Source organism: Triturus cristatus, chromosome 6, assembly GCF_964204655.1.
Source record: "Triturus cristatus chromosome 6, aTriCri1.1, whole genome shotgun sequence".
Lineage (NCBI taxonomy): Eukaryota > Metazoa > Chordata > Amphibia > Caudata > Salamandridae > Triturus > Triturus cristatus.
Window position 1 is genome coordinate 1,644,176,168 of NC_140589.1, and position 24,369 is coordinate 1,644,200,536.

At 42.1% G+C, this 24,369-nt stretch overlaps 1 protein-coding gene across 1 annotated transcript in view; it reads left to right on the forward strand.

Moving 5' to 3' along the window:
- The window catches only part of LOC146821754 (endogenous retrovirus group PABLB member 1 Env polyprotein-like), a 137,523-nt gene extending 113,738 nt beyond the window's left edge, over positions 1–23,785 (forward strand). The window contains exons 5-7 of the mRNA XM_085612798.1: positions 21,939–22,020; positions 22,127–22,193; positions 22,424–23,785. Of these exons, the coding sequence (XP_085468924.1) occupies positions 21,939–22,020; positions 22,127–22,193; positions 22,424–22,465 (191 nt within the window). The 3' untranslated portion in view covers positions 22,466–23,785. The remainder of the gene's footprint in view (positions 1–21,938; positions 22,021–22,126; positions 22,194–22,423) is intronic.
- Positions 23,786–24,369: the final 584 nt, after the last annotated feature.

Here is a 24,369-nt window from a genome sequence, read left to right on the forward strand (position 1 = left end):
CGCGAGGGGAGACTACAACTCCCGTGAGCCCCTGCTCCTCACTCCACTTCCGCCACCAGCGCGCCCGGAGGCGCTTGAAAAGCAGAAGCTCCCTCGGTGGAGCGGGGGGCATTGTTGCAGCGCTAAGGCTAACACAGATTCACCAGACTCACCAGAGTGGGACCGCTGACCGGGGTGCCTGTACTGTGTGTCTCCCTTGCCGCCAGACAACGTTGCCGCGAGGGGAGACTACAACTCCCGTGAGCCCCTGCTCCTCACTCCACTTCCGCCACCAGCGCGCCCGGAGGTGCTTGAAAAGCAGAAGCTCCATCAGCGTCGCGGGACGCGCGCGCGGGCGGCGCCGGGCTGAGCCCGGGGAGAGGGCGGGCCGTCTGTGGCCGTCCGGGGCCAGAGGAGGCCGGGTCGGGCTACCCCCCTTACACCTGCAACCTGTGCCAGCATTCCATATTCCAGTGAACGCTATTGTAAGGTATTGTGATGTAATTGTTGGGACCATAGCAATCCATACATATGTCTGAGGACCTGGTATCTGCTGTTTAGTGATTGTGACTGTGCCGATCAGGCCCGCGCCCCTTGCTGGTCACTCGCTCTACAACTTTGGTGTGTATTTGGGCGCCAATACTCTGCGGTTCCAAGAACACTGGCTAACTTATTTCCGGATTACAATATTATAGCACCCCTATGAACTAGTTGTTAATATTGGGTGTTGCATAGTGTATATTTTATATTTGTGCTGTGTTTTGTTGTTAGTGTCATTTCATAGTAAGTGCTATTCTTATCAGGCAGTATTCCGTGCTTGTTATTTTTATTTTTGTTTAAGGCAACATGTCTAAGTCAGTTGGGACTTCTCGCTCCATTGTCTCTACACTTGATAACTACTTAGTTAAAGTAGTAGACAAGATCAACAAGGAACGAAGACTATCCCTGGGTCTGGGTAGTGACAGTGTCCCTGACTCTGCGAGTCAACTAGCCTCCGTTGTGATCCCTACCACTGATGATAGTTATGTTGCGGTCTCTACAGATTCTCCAATGAGGGAGGGCACCTATGAAATAGAGCCATCACAGGTTTTCCCTGTTGATGAGGACCCCTCCAAGGTATCTGATATCAACAAGTTCCCTAATAATCCTGACGTCTTGGGCTCTGTGGCCCCCAAACCTCACAGAGTGTTATGGTCAGGGACACATCTAAATAGACCTGTTTTGTCCAAAAAAGGGGGTCGTAAAAGTAAAAAGAACATTGTTTCTGTCCTAAATGGGGGCACTACTGAGCCAAATTGTCTACATAATGATGTTAATCCCACTCATATGAAACTGGCCCCAGATCAGCTTGAGTTGCTTATTGGTATGACTGATACCAAGTTAGACAAAATTGTCCTTCCACTCTTGGACAAACTCGAGGCGGTATCTAGGGAAGTGATCAGATTGGGTGTGTTGGTGCAATCTGGCTTAAATTTAAATAATAGTCCACAACCACCTGTCGTGGTTGATGTGGCTGGGGGCAGGACTAGTAAGCCTGTGCAACCCACCAATGACACATTTTGTGCTGGTTTGACTTGTGCAAGCTCGAGTATCCCTACTCAGCCAATTAGTAGGTCCATAACAGCTATCGAGCGGCAGGGTGTTACTGGTAAATCAATACTACCATTTACAGGGGACGCTTTCAGTGTCATTCCAGTAACACCTTCTTGCTCTAATGATACCTCCTCAAACCCCACTACCTGTGCCCTGGGGAATGCGTCAAAGATTTCTGGAAGGGGGAAGTCTAATAACCGTGGCCTCTCCCAACCAAACCTCCCACCTGACTGCGCACCATACGTAGCAGTCCTGACCAATGTTACACCTATTAGGGAGGATGGGTTTTATCATTCTACGGAATCACATGACTTTCTAAAAAATAAAACTGTGGCATGGCTTAATCGGGAGTGTGGCTTTCCAGTGGATATGGCGGACCAAATTTTGGTTACCACCAGAACCAACTGGATTGGAACGTCCCCAAAAAATATCCCAGGGGATTGTGTTATTATCAATTTTAGTAACCCTCACCTTGCCACGACAGCTCTGATTCGAGCCATTCTCGCCCCAGAAATGATCAGGGCATTTCACTCCGTCCTTTAGGCTTTTTCTATAGTCAACACATTAACCATTTTTCTAGGAATTGCGGGGGGGGGAGAATGCGGAGAGAAGCGGTGCATAGTTCGGTAAACAGTTTCAGGTAAATACTGTTAACCGTTTTCAATGCTTGAGTGGGTTGGAACAAAACGACTGACTGAAGTTGGGTAATATCTCAGGGATACCTGTAGTCTGTACACCTACGGGCAAGGAGGGCGACCTAGTTGGCTGCTTGGAATTACGAATGGAGTTGGGTACGGTACCCCCGGAAATTTCGGAGAGTCAAGTTTTGCTGGGTATGGGCCAAAGTGTGTGTATTCCAGGGCCAATGGTTAATATTCCTGGGTCAACCATAGACTGTATGCCTTTGGGCAAGAAGGGAGATCCAGCAGGTTGCCCAGAGGTAGTTATGGAGACCTCCAATACTGCTACTTTCCAACAGGGTAGTAATTGTCTCCATATGGGGTCAGGTGCCCATGGTTTTTCCGGCTGTTATATTGCCAGTTGGAATATTGCGGGAATTAGATCGAAATCAGATAGTCTGGGGTGGTCGGAATTTTTAGCTCTCTTTGCTATTATTTGTTTACAGAAAACCTGGTGTAGGGACTTTAAAGGATATAATGGTTTCGTCTCATACCAGTTACCCGCTACTGGTTCAGTATCGGGAAGAGCTAAGGGGGGCCTATTGATCTTGATTTCAGTCCAAACTCCTCTGTTGGTCAAAAAATATGGACAAGTCGGGGCTCACTCCCAGATTTTATGGCTGTATAAAACAGGAGGTAGGAATATTCTTTTAATAAATTTTTATAATAATCTTTTTAATGATTCTAGGGATCAGGCGGTTAAAGCATTATCAAGGGCTTTGGATGACTTTCTTAAGGATACCAATGACATCTTTGATCTGTTCATGGCAGGGGATTTTAATGCCACCACCTGTCCACTCTCAGATGTTAACGTATGCGGGTTGGTGGACTGTCATGGGGATGGGATTCTTCATTTCCAACATAACTACTACGGAGATGCCTTAAATAGTCTCCTTGCCTCACACAATATGTATATCATGGCCAACGAGAAAAACGAAAAGGGGGAGATCCGCCCAACCTTCACAGGCCGGGGAGCAAATTCAGTTATCGATTTTATTTGTATCTCCTCGAGTCTTGAGGCCTGGACTACGGTACCTAAAGTAATAGATATCCAAGTTAGTGACCATAGCTGCCTGGTAGTAGAGGCTATGTTATGGGAAAATAATGGGATCCGTATCCCGGGCTGTATTGTTAATAGCATTGAGGCTGTGCGCCCTAATGGTACCAGACTCAGATGGAAGGGGAATAAGGCCGATATTACGTCTGATTCTATCATCACTAGCTGCCTGGCAGGCATTACTGCGATTTTAGAAGATAATCAAGGTACCAATGGCTCTGTTGAGCATTTTATTGGCATTAATGCGGTCATCGACTCTAAGCTTACAAGTACATGCAAGTATAAGGAGGATCGACCGCGGGGATGGTTTAACTCAGCCTGCACTTTGGCTATAAAGGAACTGAAATCAGCTCTATCTGTAACACAAAGAGATAAGGGTATGGTTGTAGACCTAAGAGCCAGATATAAAGAAACCCTTAAACGCAGGAAATCTGAGCTCCAGCAGGAGGCATGGGATAATTTGACCAAGGCTGCTGAATTGAATGATTGTTCCCTGTTCTGGAAAACTGTTAATTCCTCATTTCTTAAAGATGATAAAATCCCGGAATTAACTTCCAACGTTATGCAGGAAGAATGGGTTTCTCATTTTTCTAAAATCTTTGAGTCAGATAGTGCATCTTGGGATTTAGGGGATAGGTGGCCGCATACGCCACTGAATATTACCGTCCAAGAGGTTTTAGATAGCATAAGGGTCAGCAAAGGGGGAAAAGCACAGGGCCCAGACGGGGTACCAATTGATGTTTATAAATTGGTCCCTGAAATATGGGGGCCTCTGTTAACTAACATTTTCAATGCAGCTGTCCGTAATGAGATGCCCCCTACCTGGGAAGAATCCATTTTAATCCCAATTTTTAAGAAAGGAAATCGTGGGGAAGTTAAGAACTATCGCCCAATTTCCTTGTTGGATTCTTCCGTAAAAGTAATGAGTCGAGTGCTCTTAGCGAGGTTGGAAGAATGGGTGGAGGAAAACGGTATTTAAGCTGAGAGCCAGTTTGGGTTCAGGAAGGGTCGTGGTACGATTGAGCAGTGTCTAAATTTAGACCTACTCATCGGTAAATATACCCTGGCAAAGACTGGCACTATTTACCTCTGCTTCACGGATCTAAGTAGTGCCTTCGACCTGGTGGACCACGGTATTCTTTGGGCAAAGCTAATTGAAATGGGGGCTCCCGAGGGCATTGTGTTCTTTTTAGCACGTCTTTATACTAAACTACGAGCATGTGTCCGCTATGGACCTAAAGGGGAATGCACAACTATGTTTAAGATTGGGCGTGGAATTCGTCAGGGATGTGTGTTGGCCCCACTGCTTTTTACACTTTTTATTAATGAGATTGATTCTTTTCTTAAATCTCTGGCAGTGGATGCTCCCAAAATTAATAATGATTATGTCCCTGTGTTACTTTACGCGGATGACGCGGTTTTAATTTCACGCACCCCAAACGGTCTTCAACAGCTGATGGATGGCTTTCTGCAATTTATTAAAAGCAGAAAGTTAGTGTTAAATAAATCTAAAACTTATGTTATGGAATGTGGGCGCAGGAATGGAAAGAAACAGTTTTCATTTTTTATAGAGGGACAAAAGGTCCAGGCTGTCGACAACTTTTCGTACTTGGGGGTCACCTTTTCAAACAAAAACACTTGGGCCAATGAACATAAGAATGTCCGGGCTAAGATGGCAAGGAATGCTCATGGAATTTTTACAATGGCAACGAAACTGGGCGACAGGCGGGTCAATGATATGTTGAAAATGTTTCAGTCCCGGTGTGTTTCAATTGCTTTGTACGGAGCTGGCATCTGGGGCTATGCCCCGGCCGGGTCTCTTCAGGTTGAGGAGAATGTATTCCTGAAGAGACTTTTGTGCCTGCCAAGCTCTGTTTCTAACGCCTTAGTGCACACCGAATTGGGTATTCATCATCTTGCCGATTTGATTCTACTTAGGCCATTGATCCTATGGCGCTCCATTTGGATAAAAGAAGAGACCTCTTTGTGCAGAGCTATTATCTCTGATTGTCTTTCTTTGGACCATTTTCAAAGATCCCATGGTTAAAGTACGTTGTGGATAATTTTCGGGAGATCTTCAACATTAACATCATTGCGGATCATTATGGGGCCACTGAGCTGTCCAAATCCGATCTTAGGCAGTGCTTCTTACAACAGCTTTCCATTAGTAGACATCAGAAAAGCTCTGACCTTTCATCTTATGTTTCTTACTACGATTTAAATGAACTTGTGGGTTTCCAACCATATTTGTTACAAGTAACCTGGAAGGCACATCGGTTTGTGTTGACTAGACTTAGAATGGGAGTAGTCTACAACCTTGTTGCCTTTCCCTCTCTGCACCTACATCCTGTCGGCCCCTGTCCATGTGACAACACTACTTCCCAGTGAATGATCTACATGTGTGATAGGGTTGGAGCACAAACAATCTATGGTGGTACTCCCATGCCGCCAACCATGAATGAGGCTCTATTGTGAAATGAAATGGCTTAGACCTTATCAAGATGAAGGTGATTCCAGCTACTCTTACTCCTCTTGATACCTGGGTCCTTTATGTCGCAGGGGGCAGAAGGCCTGCTTTGAGGATAATATAGTCTATATTACCCTGTGAGACAGTAGATGCCACTGTTTATTAAAACTATGGCCTATGCGATATGTGACGAACAGGTGAATATGTGTAGGGACAAATATGTACAACTGAAGAAAACTATTTTCTAGAAGAGAGCTGACAGGGATGCTGTGGTCTTTGGAAGTATCATCAATCTTGTTGTTTTGATTACAGTTGTCTGCAACTGAAAATTTTGACTACTGAGTGGATATTTATGTCGTGCAACTTATGTGTTTGAAAAGTTGAATAAGTAAACATATACCTAAATTACACATAAACTATAAGAGGATCGAAGTTGATTGACAAGTACAAGTATCCTTTTCTCCAAGGTGAGGCTTCAGTACTGACTGCGAGGGGAAAGTAACCAATAAATAATCGAGGCAACATCTACTCATAAAATGAACAGAATCACTGTTTCTGACTTCACAATAAAAAAAATCTTACTGTATATTTTTATTGGTAATGTATTTTACTAACATATAATGAAATATACTTTGGCACTCACTGCTCAACTGATTTCTTTTGCTAGCACAATTGTTTTTGGGTTTTTTTAAGAACATTTTATTGGTTTCTGGTTTGACAAAAAGTTAGGGATGCATGTTTGGCAACACCAATTTTACTCCCTCTCCCAACCATGATAATATATGGGAGGCATACAAATGCCACAGGCACTTTGATCATTCTATCATGTCAATATTTCTGCTGGTTATCATCCGCACCATTCTGGGCTTCTTCAGCCGTGTCTGTCCGTTTATCTTCATTAACAACATTAACCACCCATTCACTTCCTGTCCCACCCACCGTTTTCAGACAGTCATTGATCTGACACCTCCAGTCATTCTCCTGGGCCCATCCTTCACATATCTTCTCAAGTATTTAGAGGCAGCCCCTTTCTGCATAAATCTATTTTTCCAGTGCCATATATGTATTCATCCCTGTGCCGGTCCTTCACTCTCGGTATGATATCTTTACTCTACTTCTGGGAAATATTCCTCTTTGCTTTGATAAAACTAGTGCTTAATTTGAGCTGGTGGTTTCTGGTGCTCAGCACAGCACTTCATCATCAACACCGTTGGTTTTTATGAGCACCAATTAAACACACATTCATTTACGGTAGACACGGGCAGAATTGAGTGATTTGCCCAGAATCACAGAATGTTGAGTCGATTCCTAGACTGAAGCCTGGTTCCCCAACCCCAAAGCCTCGAGCTCTGCTGCCCATTGCACCACATCCTCTCCTTACTTTCATGGGGGCATATTATCAATAGGGCTCCCAGTTTTATGGTATTTTTTTTTTTTACATTTCCGTCTGTATTTATCCATATTTATTTTTTAGTCATTTTATCTGTATTTATCCACATTTATTTTTGTCGCAAGCAAAAGAAGACGCTGCAGCCAGTATTTTTCCACATTTATTTAAATAGGCACTGCACACTTGCACTCAGTTGTAATAGGTTTAGATATATGTATATATACATCAAATTAAGTAAACACAATATAGTCATCTGAAAACTTTGCCAAAATATTTTAAAGAGAACATAGGCCTAAACATACCTTGTGTAACTTGCACGAGGAAACCTTCACTGCGGGCTGTGCAACCTAGGGACCTTTAAATCCTGCTCTTCTCTTGTCACATTTGATGTGCCTTCCCCCCACATCACTGTCTTTTCCTCTTCCTGGACACCAGTGCCAGATATTCACACTGCCCACCCAGTTCTTCACATTACCCAACAGTGCCACATTCTAACACTGTTCACCAGTGTAACTTTACTATTCTGAACCCCACAGCCTCTTTCTCACAGTCCTCATTGTGGCAGCTTCTTAAACTGCCCATCTCTTGCAACTACACATTTTGCCCCCACTACCCGTTCTTCATACTGCCTACTTGGGGAGATCCTCACATGCCCCCAATTGCAGGTCCCTCATGCTGTCTATCAGTGACAGCATCTCACACTGCCCGACAGGGTCAGTTCGTCACATTGTTTACGTATGCCAATAGCTGACACTTCCCATCAGACTCCATGCCCATTTAGTCCTAGGACTCTTTGCTGTGACTAGAAGCTGTAAGACCATGTTTGTGCCAGCTGTGCATGAGTGAAGTCAGGGAACGCAAGGAGAAGTGGGGTGTAAGGCTGAGAGTGGATGAAAGCCTCTGGAAGTCGAGGGGGGGCCTCCAGGGGCCCAAACATGCTCCAAATGACCAAGAGACAAGCATCCCCCCATCTGTGCGCCAGGATGTCGAAAAGGCCCCTGTCCAGAGAGGCTCTTCGACTCCTAAAGCGTCCAGATAGGAGCCAAGGGGGCGCCACATCACCGAGTACCTAATGTGCCATTGACACGAGTACTCGGTCCCTCACCCCTCCCCGCGGCTCCGAGTCCACAGCATGTACTGGCCTAGCAAAGGTCACATACAGTACTGAGCAGGGTACAGCTGAGGGACTGTAGAGAGCGGGCGGGCTCTGGATTCTGCTGGCTGTGCCCTCTTCACTGCCTCTGCTGGAACCAGCGCCTCCCATTTACTCTCTACCCTTCCCAATACACCATCTCTCATCTCTTCCCGGTACTCTCACCCCGTGTCTTTACCCTCGGCCGTTACCCACCCTTACTTCTCTTTCTGTACCCTTTAACCTTGGTCTCCTTCACTGCAGTCACCAGGTCTCTGGGCCTTATCATTTTTCTTTACTCTCCGATCTTATCTCTCCTATGCAGGCGCGCATAACACCCCCCCCCCCCTGTCGTGTGTGTCTGCTGTCTGCTCGCGCTGAGAAGCTTCCCGGGCACACACAGCCGCACCTGGGTACTTCACAGGTCTTTGAAAGACCATTACTTTACTTGTTAGCGAGGCTTTGTTGTCTTTTTCACTCCGAAGAATTAGCCCCCCCGTCCACCCCCCCTCCCCCGAAATTTGTATTGTGCCTCTTCCCAGAAGTGAGAGCATGCTGGATGGGGATGATTATCCTAGGCTCCTCCAGGGGTTCTGACCTGTGAAGGGAGAGTGCCAAATGCTGCGCCAAGAGTCCGCCCTCTAAGTAGGGCGCGCCTTTCATGTGCAGAGAGCAGCCTGCATTCTATGCATCAGATCAGGCAACCCTGAGCTAAAGCACTTTGTCAGTATTTTTCCGTTTTTATTTATAAATACAGACGAAGGACAAAAAGTTTTCCGTCTGCATTTATAAGTAAAAATCCGTTTAAACGGAAAACCGGGAGCCTTAATTATCAAGCACGGCGTTAAAAATTATTGCCGCTTTAGCGGCAGAAAACTGACGCTAAAGCGGCGATAATGGGATTGGTAATATGCCGCAGAGAATTCCAATAGAAGCCCATGTTGACACCAGAACATGGGCTTCTATGGGAATTCTCAAGGGCATATTATCAAGCCCATTATCGGCGCTTTAGCGGCAGTTTTCTGCCGCTAAAGTGGCGATAATTTTAACGCCGTGTCTTGATAATATGCCCCATGGTTTTTAGTTGATTTTGTTTTAGGCGCTGCTAACAGGAGAAATGGACTGGTGCAAGCTGCTTCCTGACAAGAGCCCTGGCACTTACTCTTTTTAAAAAAAAACAAATTAACCACTGGAAAAAACCCAAGTTCGATTATAGTTTGTAGCGTTCAAATCTTTCCAGGCAGCTCACAGCACTAGGGGCGTGTTCACTCCAATATGTACATCTGTAGAATCTCCAGGACTTTGTATCACCCTTTCTCAGGATGTTCAAAGCTTGGGGCATTCCCACAGTTAGTGTGCAAAAGTCACTTTCTGGGCACAGTTTATATGTCTCTTTGCCAAGTAGCTCTCCTTATGTATCTAGGTCGCCCTGTGTATTTGTCATCAGTGTGTTATTTGAGGTGGCTTTTGTTGTCATACGTCAGACTCATAGCCTCCTCTAAAGCGGAATCCTCTTTGGTCTCTTCCTCTGGCCATGGAACATGAAATCGCCATTTCAGATGCATAAAAAGACACTGTCTAAAAGTGCTCACCAATAATTGTTTTCAAATTGCAAACTATTATGGAAAAAGACGTATTTACCAGGATTATAATCGATCAAAGTGGATATGCGTTGAATTCCTGCCTGCTGCTTAGCTCTAACCTCTCACACAGCCGCTCAGTATTGTGCAAAATAGGACACTGGGGAGTTTCCCATACACTTTCTTTATTCCAGTAATTTAGGAATTAAAGTAATGTTATGCATCTAGATATCGAAAAGGATTAACATTCTTCAGTGTTTTAAAAATAAAAGTAGGGAACACATTGTTCTGGATGCCTTGGGACACCCTGAAGGCTTTGAGAAGAATGCTAACGGGCAGGATTTTCATCCAGTGTCTTATATCTTGTGTCTTCCTTTATTGTTCAATATTTCCGTAAGCTGGGCAGCATCTTAGAGACATTGCAAATCATTGTAAACCTTCATCAGCACATTTATGCGCAGTGGAATGTAGGTGATATATTTTGGTGCTGGCCACTCTGACTTACAGGAGCTTTTTCCATCTGTTTTCAGGAGGTTATTTGCGGCCATCTCTATATGCCCAAGGTTTGAAACGATTTAATCACTCATGGTGACTAACTGCACTGCAAAAGAAGGTTGAAACCATTAGTCAAGATAAGGTCAACATTTCCAAGCAACATAATAAACGATACTTTACCTGTTCACCAGATTAACAGTATATTGACTACATTCCAGGACAGACTCAAATTGAAATTCCTAGAATTAGATTAATCACTGTTTAACCTGCTGGAGAAGTAGGCGTTTTCCTCCCTTTCACAGCAATATACATGATTTCATTCTGAAAATGTACTGAAGGGGGCCATGGAAAAAAATAATACCTTTCTGAACGACTGATGAGCATTCTTAAAAAACAAAACACCAATGGAATTGAATTACCAGTCTGCCTATCAGGACTTTTCCCCTGGCCTTGCAGTCTCAGGAATCAGTAAACAATATCAATAGGTACTCGGTACATAGCTTTAAGAAGGTGAGTACGTCCAGGTAGAGGGCAGCACAGTTATCGCAGCTGAAATATAGATATGAATGTCCAGCCAGGATTGCAAGATTTATTTTAAAGATACGGCACTTTAATAATGTGTCAAAATATATTTACTGCACAAACAAATATTGGACGGAGTGCTGAATAAATCATATATTCATTCCTAGTCAGGAGATCTGGGTTAAATCCATCGTACTTTTGCTCACCATGCCACCCCAGTTTAGACCCAGCCATATGCAAATCAGTCTTGACCCTGTGCCTCATGGGAACAGTCCAGACCGAACTGCCAAGCCATGTCCTCCCTGGACCGGATACAAGCATCCTGGGACCAGTTTTTTGGGTATTACCCTTTATCAGCCAGGCTAGCTTGAATCCAGTGGCACAGTGAGCACGGGACCCACGTCTGGGCATACCCATCCCACTGAGGGTGAAAAGTGCTACGCAAACAAATGATGGACAGAATGCTGAATAAATCATACATTCATCCCCAGTCAAGAGATCTGGGTTAAATCCATCGTTCGTATGCTCACCATGCCACCCCAGTTAAGACCCAGCCATTTGCTAATCAGTCTTGAACCTGTGACTCATGGGAACAGTCCAGACCAAACTGCCAGGCCAGGTCCTCCCTGGACCGGAAACAAGCATCCTAGGACCGGTTTCGGGCTTTCAGCCCTCATATGGCATATGGCTGGGTCTAAACTGGGGTGGCATGGTGAGCAAAAGAATGATGGATTGAACCCATTTGCATTTGTTACCCCGAGTGGGACGGATATGCCCAGACGTGGGTCCCACACTCTCCATGCCACTGGAGTCATGCTATCTGGTTGATGAGGGCTGAAAGCCCGAAACCGGTCCTAGGATGCTTGTTTCCAGTGCAGGGAGGACCTGGCCTGGCAGTTCGGGCTGAACTGTTCCCATTGGGCACAGGGTCAAGACTGATTTGCATATGGCTGGGTCCAAACTGGAATGGCATGGTGAGCAAAAAAACGATGGATTTAGGCCCAGATCTCTGTACTGAGGTGAATGTATGACAGACAGTAAAAACGCAAGCCAAAAAACAAAAAATAAAAGAACACAAATCAGACACAGTAAAAAAGTAATGCAAAAACGTGTTTTCTGAGGTTAAACCAGGCTCACAGGAGGTGAACACGCTACACGATATTGAAAACCACAACACACCTGATAACGGAGAAAAAACAAAAAGCAACACAACCCAATTACAGGAACATGGTTATAGGTTTGCAATCATGTAATGTTTGTGATTGTATCCTCTACAAAACACCTGATTGTTTGACTACTTGTTTGTGAAGCTCACGGTCCCAGTCCTACCAACAACAGAAACCAAAATCTAACTGAATCAAATAAAACATATTGCCAATTGATATAGCAGGGAAACAGTAGCTATCCAAAGAAAACTGAAATGTCTGAAAGATAAGGAAAATGGAGGAAAATGCCAGACAAAATAAACATATATCCTATTTTAGAGTTTATGTTTGTTGGCCACTTAAAATCTGTCTATCTCCTGACTCTGGGAATTTCTGCAACTCCAAGCACTGAGTATATATACCCTCATGGGAGAGGAAGCAATCACATGATGAAGGGGGCAGTTGATAAGTGTTCAGTAGCAAAGGGTATGGGCATAAACAAACACAAGGGGAACACAATGGGATGACTCAGGCTATTTTAAATCGCGGTATTCAGAAGGCAAACAGGCTGATTCCCAGAGGTAAGGAAACAGACGGCAGTTACACAGGTGGAGTTGTGGAGGGACAATAACTAATGACAGTACAAGACAAGTGGAAAGGAAGAAAACTAAAGCCACAGGCAGCTCTCTCTCTCATTCAGTGATTTAATGCAGGTATCTGTCTGTGGATTGTGTTATTGCCCTGATATTAGGTTTCCACAGACCCAACTCTCAATAACGCCCAGTGAATGTTTCATAATTTATGTTGAGGTCTGGTTTTTGCAATGGTCAAGGAAACATGAGTGAGTATATAGGGCCTTATTACTACAAGTGTGGCTGCCATGAACCTTTGTACCCCTGGTCAGACCACAGTGAGCACGGCGGTCCGACCGCCTTAATACAAGTTGGGAGGATTGCTATTGCAAAGACAGCGGCTGAGCCAGTGACACAGCTAGTACACCACAGAACGCCAGAGTCGCGGTTGGGGAAAACCAGCTGCCAAAGGGCAGTACAGAGGAGTTTAACCACCATCTGTGTTATGAGCTGGCTTTCCGACGAGCCGACCGTGGCGGTGGGACAGCCAGCTTCAAGTCAGTGAAAACGAAGGATATGGGGTTCATACTCACTCCTTTCCTGTTCTTCCCATCAGAGTTTGACGTGTATCCCTTTCTTCAGCTGGCCCCTTCATAGCAGCATCTTCACCCCAAGGAATGCGAACCTGTTTGCAGCGATATACAGATGAGTCCTTTTTGTGCCATATACCCATTACCTGGACTGCCCACATATGGGCCAGACACAGGCAATCAGCAGATGGTATTTTTCCACATGCATTATGCAGTTAACTGACAGAATATCGACACCTAAAATATCCCCATACCACAATATTGAGATTTAAATATCAATGTCAAAAATATCGACATCCTGTATCTATAATGGTAAGTACAAAGAGATCCCCAAAAAATATGATGTCAAGAATATAGTTGTACAAAATATCATTATATATATATATATATATATATATATATAAAAAATAAAATAATACCTAATAACTATATTCAATAATAAAATTAATCTAAAAAAATAGATTTGATATACATTTTAACAAATATAACAAATACATTTAATTAAAAAAACACACATATATAATCATTTATATATATGTACTTTAAAACAATTAATAAACTATTAATTTAAATTAATTTTATCATTTTGAAATTATATAAAAAACGTAACAACTATATATAATATATATCTATATCCTTATCTATATCTATAAATATCTATATCTATATCTATATCTATATCCATATCCATATCTACATATATCCACAGCAAAAGTCTCCTTCCGGATTGTCGGGACCCGTGGAGAGTGGCGTGCACACCGGCAGAATACCGGTAATTAATCACAAACAATCCAAAAATCAGCACGCTCTCGGGAAACAAGGGATCCGTTCTCGTAAGTTTAGACACCTAGGGGCCCATTAGCATGTCGGGCGGATCGCCACCACCTACCCGCATGCCAATTCCCCCGCGCAATAGTAATATGGCGGCTTTCAGAATGAAAGTGGATAAAATTAGGTAGTGTGTTGACAGCATCCAATGAAATATATATATATATATATATTTCATTGGATACTGTCAGCATGAAAGTGAATAAAATTAGGTAGTGTGTTGGATGGCTCAGGAAGAAGTCTTTTTATTGGTTGATATGAAATACAGACATGGATATGCTTGTGAATTTGTGGAGTAAACCAAACCTGCTGTATCTCATTTGGAAGTAGCATGTTCCTTCTAGAATGTAATGTGTACTTATGACCTACTGGTTCCACTGGGCTGAGCTAAGACTGCATTGGGGGGTAAGGGTATTAAAGAGACAGAACATATTTTTTGAAAAGTTGAGGAGTGATGATACAATGTCAGTAATGGTAAGTATACATTTCCAACTTAGGCCTATTTAATAATGTGTTATGTAGTATTTCAATTTCAGAAAAATTAAGCTATATATCAGTTTGAACTCCCATTTTTTGTTGTTGCGATCATTCCACGATGATCTCGAAAACATAGCAAAAAGCACTGACAGGAACCTCGTTTTGAAAGATATGGAAAGGGTTATCAGATGCTAACCATTCACAAGTGGAGATGCAGTGGTCTAAAATGAAAGACATGATTTCAATTGCTGCCTTTCTCATGATAATAGAGCGTAAAGTTGACGAAGTTGCCATTTTAGACTTGCTTTGTATGAGTGGTGTACCATTCTTGTGCTTAGTTTTTACAAATCTTAATAGTGTCCAAACTATGCAGAAAGAGCTAAACCAACAATATAATCTACAAACTAAATTCACTGGTATGTATATAACTTTGTAAATATTTAAAAAATGTACATTAGAAATGAAGATGTATATGGGAGTTTGATTAAAAGGAGTATCACAGTGATGAGAAAAAATATATGAGTTGAACTGTGTGAGAAGTTGGCCTGGTATATGCTGTCCACTAATTAAAGTGGGCACCTTGCACTAGTCCAAATAACCTTTATGGTGATTAAAGCGGTCTAAGATAACCTTAGAAAGTTGTCGATATGATGTAAGGTACAGATGTTAACCATTGATGTATGATTACCATGCGTGGTTTTGTAAAACAATAAAAACAGATTTAAAAAAATAAAAAAAAACTAAAATAACCTTAGAAAGCTTTCCAAGGGGTAGCTTTGGAGAGCAGCCTTCAGGCTTAGGGGCCGATTCCGATTCCGATTCCGGTCGGAAGGGCTCCGCCCGACGGTCGGAGCCCTTCCGACCAATTCGGATCATGTTGGCCGGATTCCTTTCCGACCGAGCCATTCCGAGGGGCTCGGTCGGAAAGGAATCCGACACGGATATCCGGATTGAGGACTACAGGCTTGGAGAGCCCGTCCGCCGTCCGGAAATCTCCCAGTACTCCCCCGGCCGCCTCTTTGCGACCGAGGGAGTACGATGGCAGCTTTTGACTGCCTTTTCGTGCCGGTTTTTCTGGCACGAAAAGGCAGTCGGAAACTGTCTTTGGGGGCCCCCAGTAGGGCCCCCATGGGTGCAAGGCTGCCGAATGGGAGCCTGGGGGCACCTATGGTGCCCCTCTGTGGATCCCTGCACCCAGTGGCAGGCACCTTGGAGTGCCACCCACAGGGTGCAGGGATGAACTGCACCCCTGCTTTCAAGGATGCAGGCATGCATTCCGCTCGGAATGCATGCCTGCACTGTCTTGTGTACGAGTGCGACCGAACCCTGTTCGGTCGCATCGTACTAGCAGGGCTGTAACCGACGACAGCAGGTTGGTCGGTTACGGCTCCTGCCCGACGTCAGACGAACCTGAGTCCGTCCGACATCAGAATCGGCACCTAAGTCTTGAAAGAATGTTAAGCAGCTTGTTTTACCAGAATGCAAACTTATAGTATTGGTTAAATGAAAGAACCACACTGTAGTTATAAAAATATGTATTTATGGATATAACACACTCTATGTATGTCACAGTATCTCCTACATGAAGATACTCACAAAGCACACACTCATGTCACATGTAGTCTTAAATGGCACTTATACACAGTGAGCTCCAGGGGGAGACCAAACCATATACTAAAATAGTGGTATAAGAACCACGACTCGAGTCAAAACAGTGTCTAGAGGATGTAGAATCGCTGGTGACCCAAGGAACCACCCAAGGTGAGTAAGTAGGGACCCCACGGATGACAGGTGCAGTGTGGGAAAACGACCGCGTGCACCGTACAATTCTATGGGAGAGTCTTGGTTGCAGTTTAAAGTTTAAGGACCCTTCCAAGTGGACTTCGAAGAAACCCAGTGGAACTTAGGAGCTTGGAGAGCCACCCTACCCATGCATACCATAGAACCAGAGTTACCTATCCCAGGGCAGCCGGGTGCATAGGGCTGAATTGGCGTCGGAAACCACCATCAAACTCAATGGAGGACTTTGAAGAAGAACCACTGCTGGAAGGAAAATGAGTGTCCGTTGGAATCAAAAGGTGGATTGTTGTTAAAAGAGTACCTGAAAGCAGAGGGGACAGAGTCTGGTTCACTCAGGATTGACCAGGGGCACGGTAGACGAATGCCCACCGATGTCGGGTGCTTCAGGTGATTTGAGGGGGTTCTTGACTCTGCAGACACAGGGACCAGGAGATGTCAAGGACAACCAGGAGCAGGATATGAACAGTCCCACAAAGGATAATGATTGATGAAGAGTCGGTGTCCGGCTGGAGCAACAACAAGCCTTGGCAGTGGCAACCCATGTAGAAGGCCAAGGAAGGTCACCGTTTGGACCAGCAAGATCCAGGAGACTCACCAAACACCAGGGTGTCAGGGCCAGCCTAGAGCAGCCAGAAGAGACCAAGAAAATGAGCGTTGACCATCAAGAAGACCCACAAGCCAGAGGCACAGGACTCGCAAGGGGACCTCAAGCAGTTTCACATAGAAGCAGCCCACAGAGCACTCAGTGTGAGGAAGCCAAAGTTCTTTGTAGGAAATGGTGCCAGAGGTTGGGGCTACTCGAAACCCAGTGCACTTGTTTTTGAAACAACAACAAGTATATGCACTTGCAAAAGTATGCGGTGCACAGGGGTACAGGTATTGCAGCCCCCACAAGAGTTTCTGACCTCCAACCTGGTAAGAGGGCAGCTCAGACCACAAGGGACTTTGAAACCTACCTCCTGTGTTGCTGGAGCCTTCAGAGTCTGTAGGGGCTCAGGAGCGACAGACTGGTCAGTTGAGATGTGGTGCCTGTGGTTGCAGGGGTGTGACTCCTTCACTCCAAGGGAGATATCTTCCGTTGTCCTTGATGCTCCACATATCCTACAAGGAGCCTTTATGGTGCATGGGCACAGACAATGCTTTGGACGGAGAGGGAGATGAAGTTGGGCACAATCAAAGTCCATCGAAGTCCAGAGTGTCCAGAGTGTCCAGATGGTCGAAGGTCAGTGGTTTCTAGATCAGAATCTTGTCCACGATGAATCTAGGGTCCTACAGCCAGGTATGCCCCTTTTGTACCAACTGGAGAGGTTTGGACAGGTTCTGGGGACCCTTCCAGGGAAGGGTCTGGACAGTGGGGAGGTTACTCCCATGTCCTTTGTCCAGTTTCGCGCCAGAGCAGGATCCAACAGCTCCCAGAACTGGTTTGAACTGGACTATGCACAGGGACACTAAATGTGCCCCTCATGCAGACTATTGGTTGCTGGCAAGCATACCCACCCAGGCCTAATACACTAAATCCTGCCTGTGACAGGATACCTATTGTTCTGCCTTCCCCTGCTCGAGCTTGGCTTAGCAGAAGGAGGGTAGAAATGTGTCTCTGTTGGCACCAACCATTTTGGGCTGCCCGGGACTAGAAGGCTGGTAACAGGAACACCAGGGACCTCAAAAAGCTAGTTTCTGAGGAATGTTTGACACCAAACACGATAGGGTTTTTTTCAGCCGTTTTAGAGTTGGTCATCACTCGGTTGCATAATGCCTATGTCTATATGTCGTAAACGGCTGCAGCACTAACAACCCGGGAGAATGGACTCCGTGGGCTGCAGGGCTGTTCTGCTCATGCAGTGGCACCCTCTCACTTAGAACCAAGCACCCTGCCTTCAGGATTGTTAAGGCCTCCTATAGGGGTGACTGATAGGTTTTAAGTGTAGTGACACTTAGATATAGTAAACCTATATCTTAAGTAAGTGGTGCATGCACCAACTTACACAGGCTGCAGTGGCAGGCCTGTAGTTCCATTTTGCATGGCCTCTCATGGGTGGCATAATACATGCTTCAGCCCATGGGAGGCCTCTGGTGTACCTATGAACTGGGTACATGGGTACCATATACTAGGGACTGACACGGGGACCCCAGTATCCAATCTGGAGTGTACCTAAGTACACGACATAACAGTTTAGGGAGAAACCAGATAGACTGGGGTCCTGATTAGCAGGATCCCAGTCAGACTAGTTAAAAACCAGCACAGCACCAGGCAACAATTGGGGGTAACTATGCAGAAAGATACTACCTTCCTACAAACTGTATCTATTAGAGGGTATGTGTTTAAAAGGTTGGTAGTGAATGTTTTGGGAAGTAAGAGAAAAATGAATTTGTGCCTGTTTATTACATTGTGTATTTTATTGAAAAATAACATTATAGTTTTGTGGAAAGTTGCAATGAGGAACTAAGTTTTAAATGTTTAAACATTATGTGCAGAATATATACACCTGTCATTTGCATTCTGGGAGTTGTGGTACTTTTAGTAACATTATTAAAGGGTAATAGTGTAGTGAGATAGGAAAGATGAGAGCATGTTGTCTGTGTGTATATGAAGTAGAAAGAAGTAATACTTGTTAGATATATATTGTGAAGTGTTTGTCAATGTGGTTTTTAACTTATATGATCACTTTGCATATGCTTAGATGGTGAGATATAGCTTTTGTGCTTGCAAATAGCTATATATACAGTGAGACTTTTAAGTTTGCTTAAAGATGCAGAGAGGTGTACATTCTGGGAAAGATGGCTTGAAGGTGTACATCTCTTAAGAAATTGTATATATGTTCACATGGTGATCTATGTTCAGTAATGCCAATGAAAATGCCATGTATATGGTGAGGGTTGTGTTTTTCTTTACACATGCTTTGTTTGAGAAGGATTAATAGTGCAGAATGCCTCGAGAGTTCTTGTGCAAGCTTTATTTCGAGTGTAACTTTTGTTTGATATATGCTGAATATATTTTCTAGATGCAGAAGTAGTATTTGAGAAATGATGTAGGTATGCCATTCGCAAAAGGTTTTGTGCTTTGAAAAATTTCGAAATGTTGTTTTCTGTTTTAGAAACTTACTGATGCATGTGTACGCTCAGTAGCAAAGCAATGTATGTTTCTAGAGGGCCATGTATGCAATTATATATCAAGTTTGATACCCAGATTTCACTCACACATAGCTTAGAAAAAACCCAGATATACAGTAAAACTGGAAGTTTGACACTGACAGAAGGAGATAGCCATTGATTCAGAGATATAGTGACAATTGTTATGTGTGTAACAGGAATGAAGGTACTTTCTCAGTCACTCAGACAGTATTCAGGCACCTGTGGAATCACACAGCCACTACCCAGGCAGTTATCAAATCAGTGATTTACTATCCATGGACTTAGTCAATTATCCAGAAACTGTACATGTACTCTTGCAATCTGGCAGGCAGAAATTATGTAGTTATTGAAGTATGCAGGCACTACGTAGACATTCATCTAATCACCTAGGTACTATCTATTGGCTTATGTATTTAACCCGGCTGTAACTATGCAATCATTATAACATATGTGCAGAACTTATGCAGCCATCTAAACACCCACTTACAACCCTTGCTGTCATTATAATACTAAAGGATTTTGTTTCAAACTATCTAGTTGTTTAGTTCCAAGGGACTTATTTAGCAGGTGAATTTCAAAATAAACACCAATCAAAAAATGTCAATTAACTGAATCAATCGTTGAATATAAAGAGCACACACACGGGAAATCTTTTTGTGAAATAAACACAAATAGTTTTATATATAAATCAAATTAAAAAGGAGTACAAGTAAACAAATGATTCAGCAATAAATCATGAAAAAAAGGGTAAATCTTATCCACATTTAATGAACAAACATCTATTCCAACAACAATGGTTCTTTGACCAATTCTGGAAGTGAGGCCAACAGAGTCCAATGTTTTTTTATGATTTTTTTGATGTAATTAAAGATAGGGCTTTATTTATAGTTAACACTACTTTACCCTACCTTCGTTACGTACATTTATTCTATCTACCATGAGCAGTGATCTAGATTGTTGCTTGGACACACCAGTTTTTCATAAATTATTTTTTACGCATATTGGATGTGTTTCAAAATAGATCTTCGAGTATTCTGATTATGACTAGTTTTCGTTGAAAACTATGTCTCGCTGTTCAAATAATTAATACAATAAAGTTAGATATCACTATATCTATTTATTGCTCCTCTGACACACCAGGTTCTCATTATTCTTTATGAATATTGGGTGTGTGTCCTTTAAAATAGATCGTTCAGTATTCTGGTTATCATTGGGCTCTGTTGAAGCAATGGTTCACTGTTTAAATAATTATCACAATAAAGTTGGACATCAATTATCCTCACTTCCTGTAAATATTCACAATGGTCTTTCTTTGTTTGGGACCGTTAATATTACATCTATGCCCAATAAGAACGCTAAATCCAGTTTGATTTTTGCTAAGTGTGAGATTTCCCACACATAAGTGACATATCTACGATGTTGTATTTCAGTGTCGTCACGCAGCCAGAAAATAAACGAGGAAGGATTCTCCCCTCTATATGAATTTACTGCCAGTAATTTGATAAGTATCTGGTAGGACTTGTCTGTTATTATTTATTTTTTATTTTACTTGTTAAGAGTCATAACCATAACTGACCCTGATGATATCTAGTTTATTACATGCTGCATATTTTGTCAGTTACAGAAGCAGCAAGAACGGTTACACCACGATAAAGAATTGTCGTGTGATATCTGTAATCTATGAAGTAAGCTTTTTTTGGCGTTACAATATACGTTTGATTCACTCTGAAGCATTTTTTCACCTCGATTATATATATAACAGTACTCTGTAGATAATATTGATGGTATGGGGTCACGAGAACAAAAGCTAATAAGATTGCTCTTCACACACGGGCTATCTGGATTATTTCTGTATTAAATAAAGAGAGTACAATTATGTTTACATTGATGTAACTAATTGTATTATTTTACTTAGGGGTTTTTGTATGCAATATCTACTGTCCTGAAGATGGTCTGACGGATTGATGCCATCCAAGACCGAAACGTCGACTCTATCATCTACTTCTACAATATCCATTACATACAGTTGATTACTATTTTCTCAGAATGAGATATATCTCTGTTGACTTTGTTGGAATAGATGTTTGTTCATGAAATGTGGATAAGATTTACCCTTTTTTTCATGATTTATTGCTGAATCATTTGTTTACTTGTACTACTTTTTAATTTGATTTATATATAAAACTATTTATTGCTCCTCTGACACACCAGGTTCTCATTATTCTTTATGAATATTGGGTGTGTGCTTTAAAATAGATCGTTACGTTTTCTGGCTATCATTGGGCTCTGTTGAAGCAATGGTTCACTGTTTAATTAATTATCACAATAAAGTTGGACATCAATTATCCTCACTTCCTGTAAATATTCACAATGGTCTTTCTTTGTTTGAGACCGTTAATATTACATCTATGTCCAATAAGAACGCTAAATCCAGTTTGATTTTTGCTAAGTGTGGGATTTCTCACACATAAGTGACATATCTACGATGTTGTATTTCAGTGTCGTTACGCAGCCGGAACATAAACGAGGAAGGATTCTCCCCTCTATATGAATTTACTGCCAGTAATTTGATAAGTATCTGGTAGGACTTGTCTGTTATTATTTATTTTTTATTTTACTTGTTAAGAGTCATAACCATAACTGACACTGATGATATCTAGTTTATTACATGCTGCATATTTTGTCAGTTACAGAAGCAGCAAGAATGGTTACACCACGATAAAGAATTGTCGTGTGATATCTGTAATCTATGAAGTAAGCTTTTTTTGGCGTTACAATATACGTTTGATTCACTCTGAAGCATTTTTTCACCTCGATTATATATATAACAGTACTCTGTAGATAATATTGATGGTATGGGGTCACGAGAACAAAAGCTAATAAGATTGCTCTTCACACACGGGCTATCTGGATTATTTCTGTATTAAATAAAGAGAGTACAATTATGTTTACATTGATGTAACTAATTGTATTATTTTACTTAGGGGTTTTTGTATGCAATATCTACTGTCCTGAAGATGGTCTGACGGATTGATGCCATCCAAGACCGAAACGTCGACTCTATCATCTACTTCTACAATATCCATTACATACAGTTGATTACTATTTTCTCAGAATGAGATATATCTCTGTTGACTTTGTTGGAATAGATGTTTGTTCATGAAATGTGGATAAGATTTACCCTTTTTTTCATGATTTATTGCTGAATCATTTGTTTACTTGTACTACTTTTTAATTTGATTTATATATAAAACTATTTATTGCTCCTCTGACACACCAGGTTCTCATTATTCTTTATGAATATTGGGTGTGTGCTTTAAAATAGATCGTTACGTTTTCTGGCTATCATTGGGCTCTGTTGAAGCAATGGTTCACTGTTTAATTAATTATCACAATAAAGTTGGACATCAATTATCCTCACTTCCTGTAAATATTCACAATGGTCTTTCTTTGTTTGAGACCGTTAATATTACATCTATGTCCAATAAGAACGCTAAATCCAGTTTGATTTTTGCTAAGTGTGAGATTTCTCACACATAAGTGACATATCTACGATGTTGTATTTCAGTGTCGTTACGCAGCCGGAACATAAACGAGGAAGGATTCTCCCCTCTATATGAATTTACTGCCAGTAATTTGATAAGTATCTGGTAGGACTTGTCTGTTATTATTTATTTTTTATTTTACTTGTTAAGAGTCATAACCATAACTGACACTGATGATATCTAGTTTATTACATGCTGCATATTTTGTCAGTTACAGAAGCAGCAAGAATGGTTACACCACGATAAAGAATTGTCGTGCGATATCTGTAATCTATGAAGTAGGCTTTTTTTGGCATTACAATATACGTTTGATTCACTCTGAAGCATTTTTTCACCTCTAATATATATATAACAGTACTCTGTAGATAATATTGGTGGTACAGGGTCACGAGAAAAAAAGCTAATAAGATTGCTCTTCACACACGGGCTATCTGGATTATTTCTGTATTAAATAAAGAGAGTACAATTATGTTTACATTGATGTAACTAATTGTATTATTTTACTTAGGGGTTTTTGTATGCAATATCTACTGTTCTGAAGATGGTCTGACGGATTGATGCCATCCAAGACCGAAACGTCGACTCTATCATCTACTTCTACAATATCCATTATATACAGTTGATTATTATTTTCTCAGAATGAGATATATCTCTGTTGACTTTGTTGGAATAGATGTTTGTTCATGAAATGTGGATAAGATTTACCCTTTTTTTCATGATTTATTGCTTAATCATTTGTTTACTTGTACTCCTTTTTAATTTGATTTATATATAAAACTATTTGTGTTTATTTCACAAAAAGATTTCCCATGTGTGTGCTCTTTATATTCAACGATTGATTCAGTTAATTGACATTTTTTGATTGGTGTTTATTTTGAAATTCACCTGCTAAATAAGTCCCTTGGAACTAAACAACTAGATAGTTTGAAACAAAATCCCTTGTTGGCACCTTTACCTTCTAATTTGTCTGCCCAAGCCCTCAAGGGTATATTGGGTTTTCCCTACAGTTATATTGATTTATGCGCAGGCGATTGTCTGTTGTGGGTCACTTTTTCAAGTGGTTGGCGAAAAGAATCTAAGACTTCCTATTTTAAAAAAAAAAACACTTTATTTCGATCTTATCTATGTCTGAGGCTGAGACATTGTCTTACACAGATGAATATGTGTTGAAGATAGCAGCAGGTCCCTCGTTGCTTGGCACCCGTGGACCTGTGACACATTTGCTATTTGAATCTGGTTTGAACCAGTTAGAAAGATTAAGAAAGAAATTGGTTCGAACCGAGCTTAATGCTAAATTTCTAACTGACTGTTTGAATGCGAATATCATACCAACTGGCCTACAAATTAAAAATATCCCTATCATCTTCATTGAAGACGAGGATTTT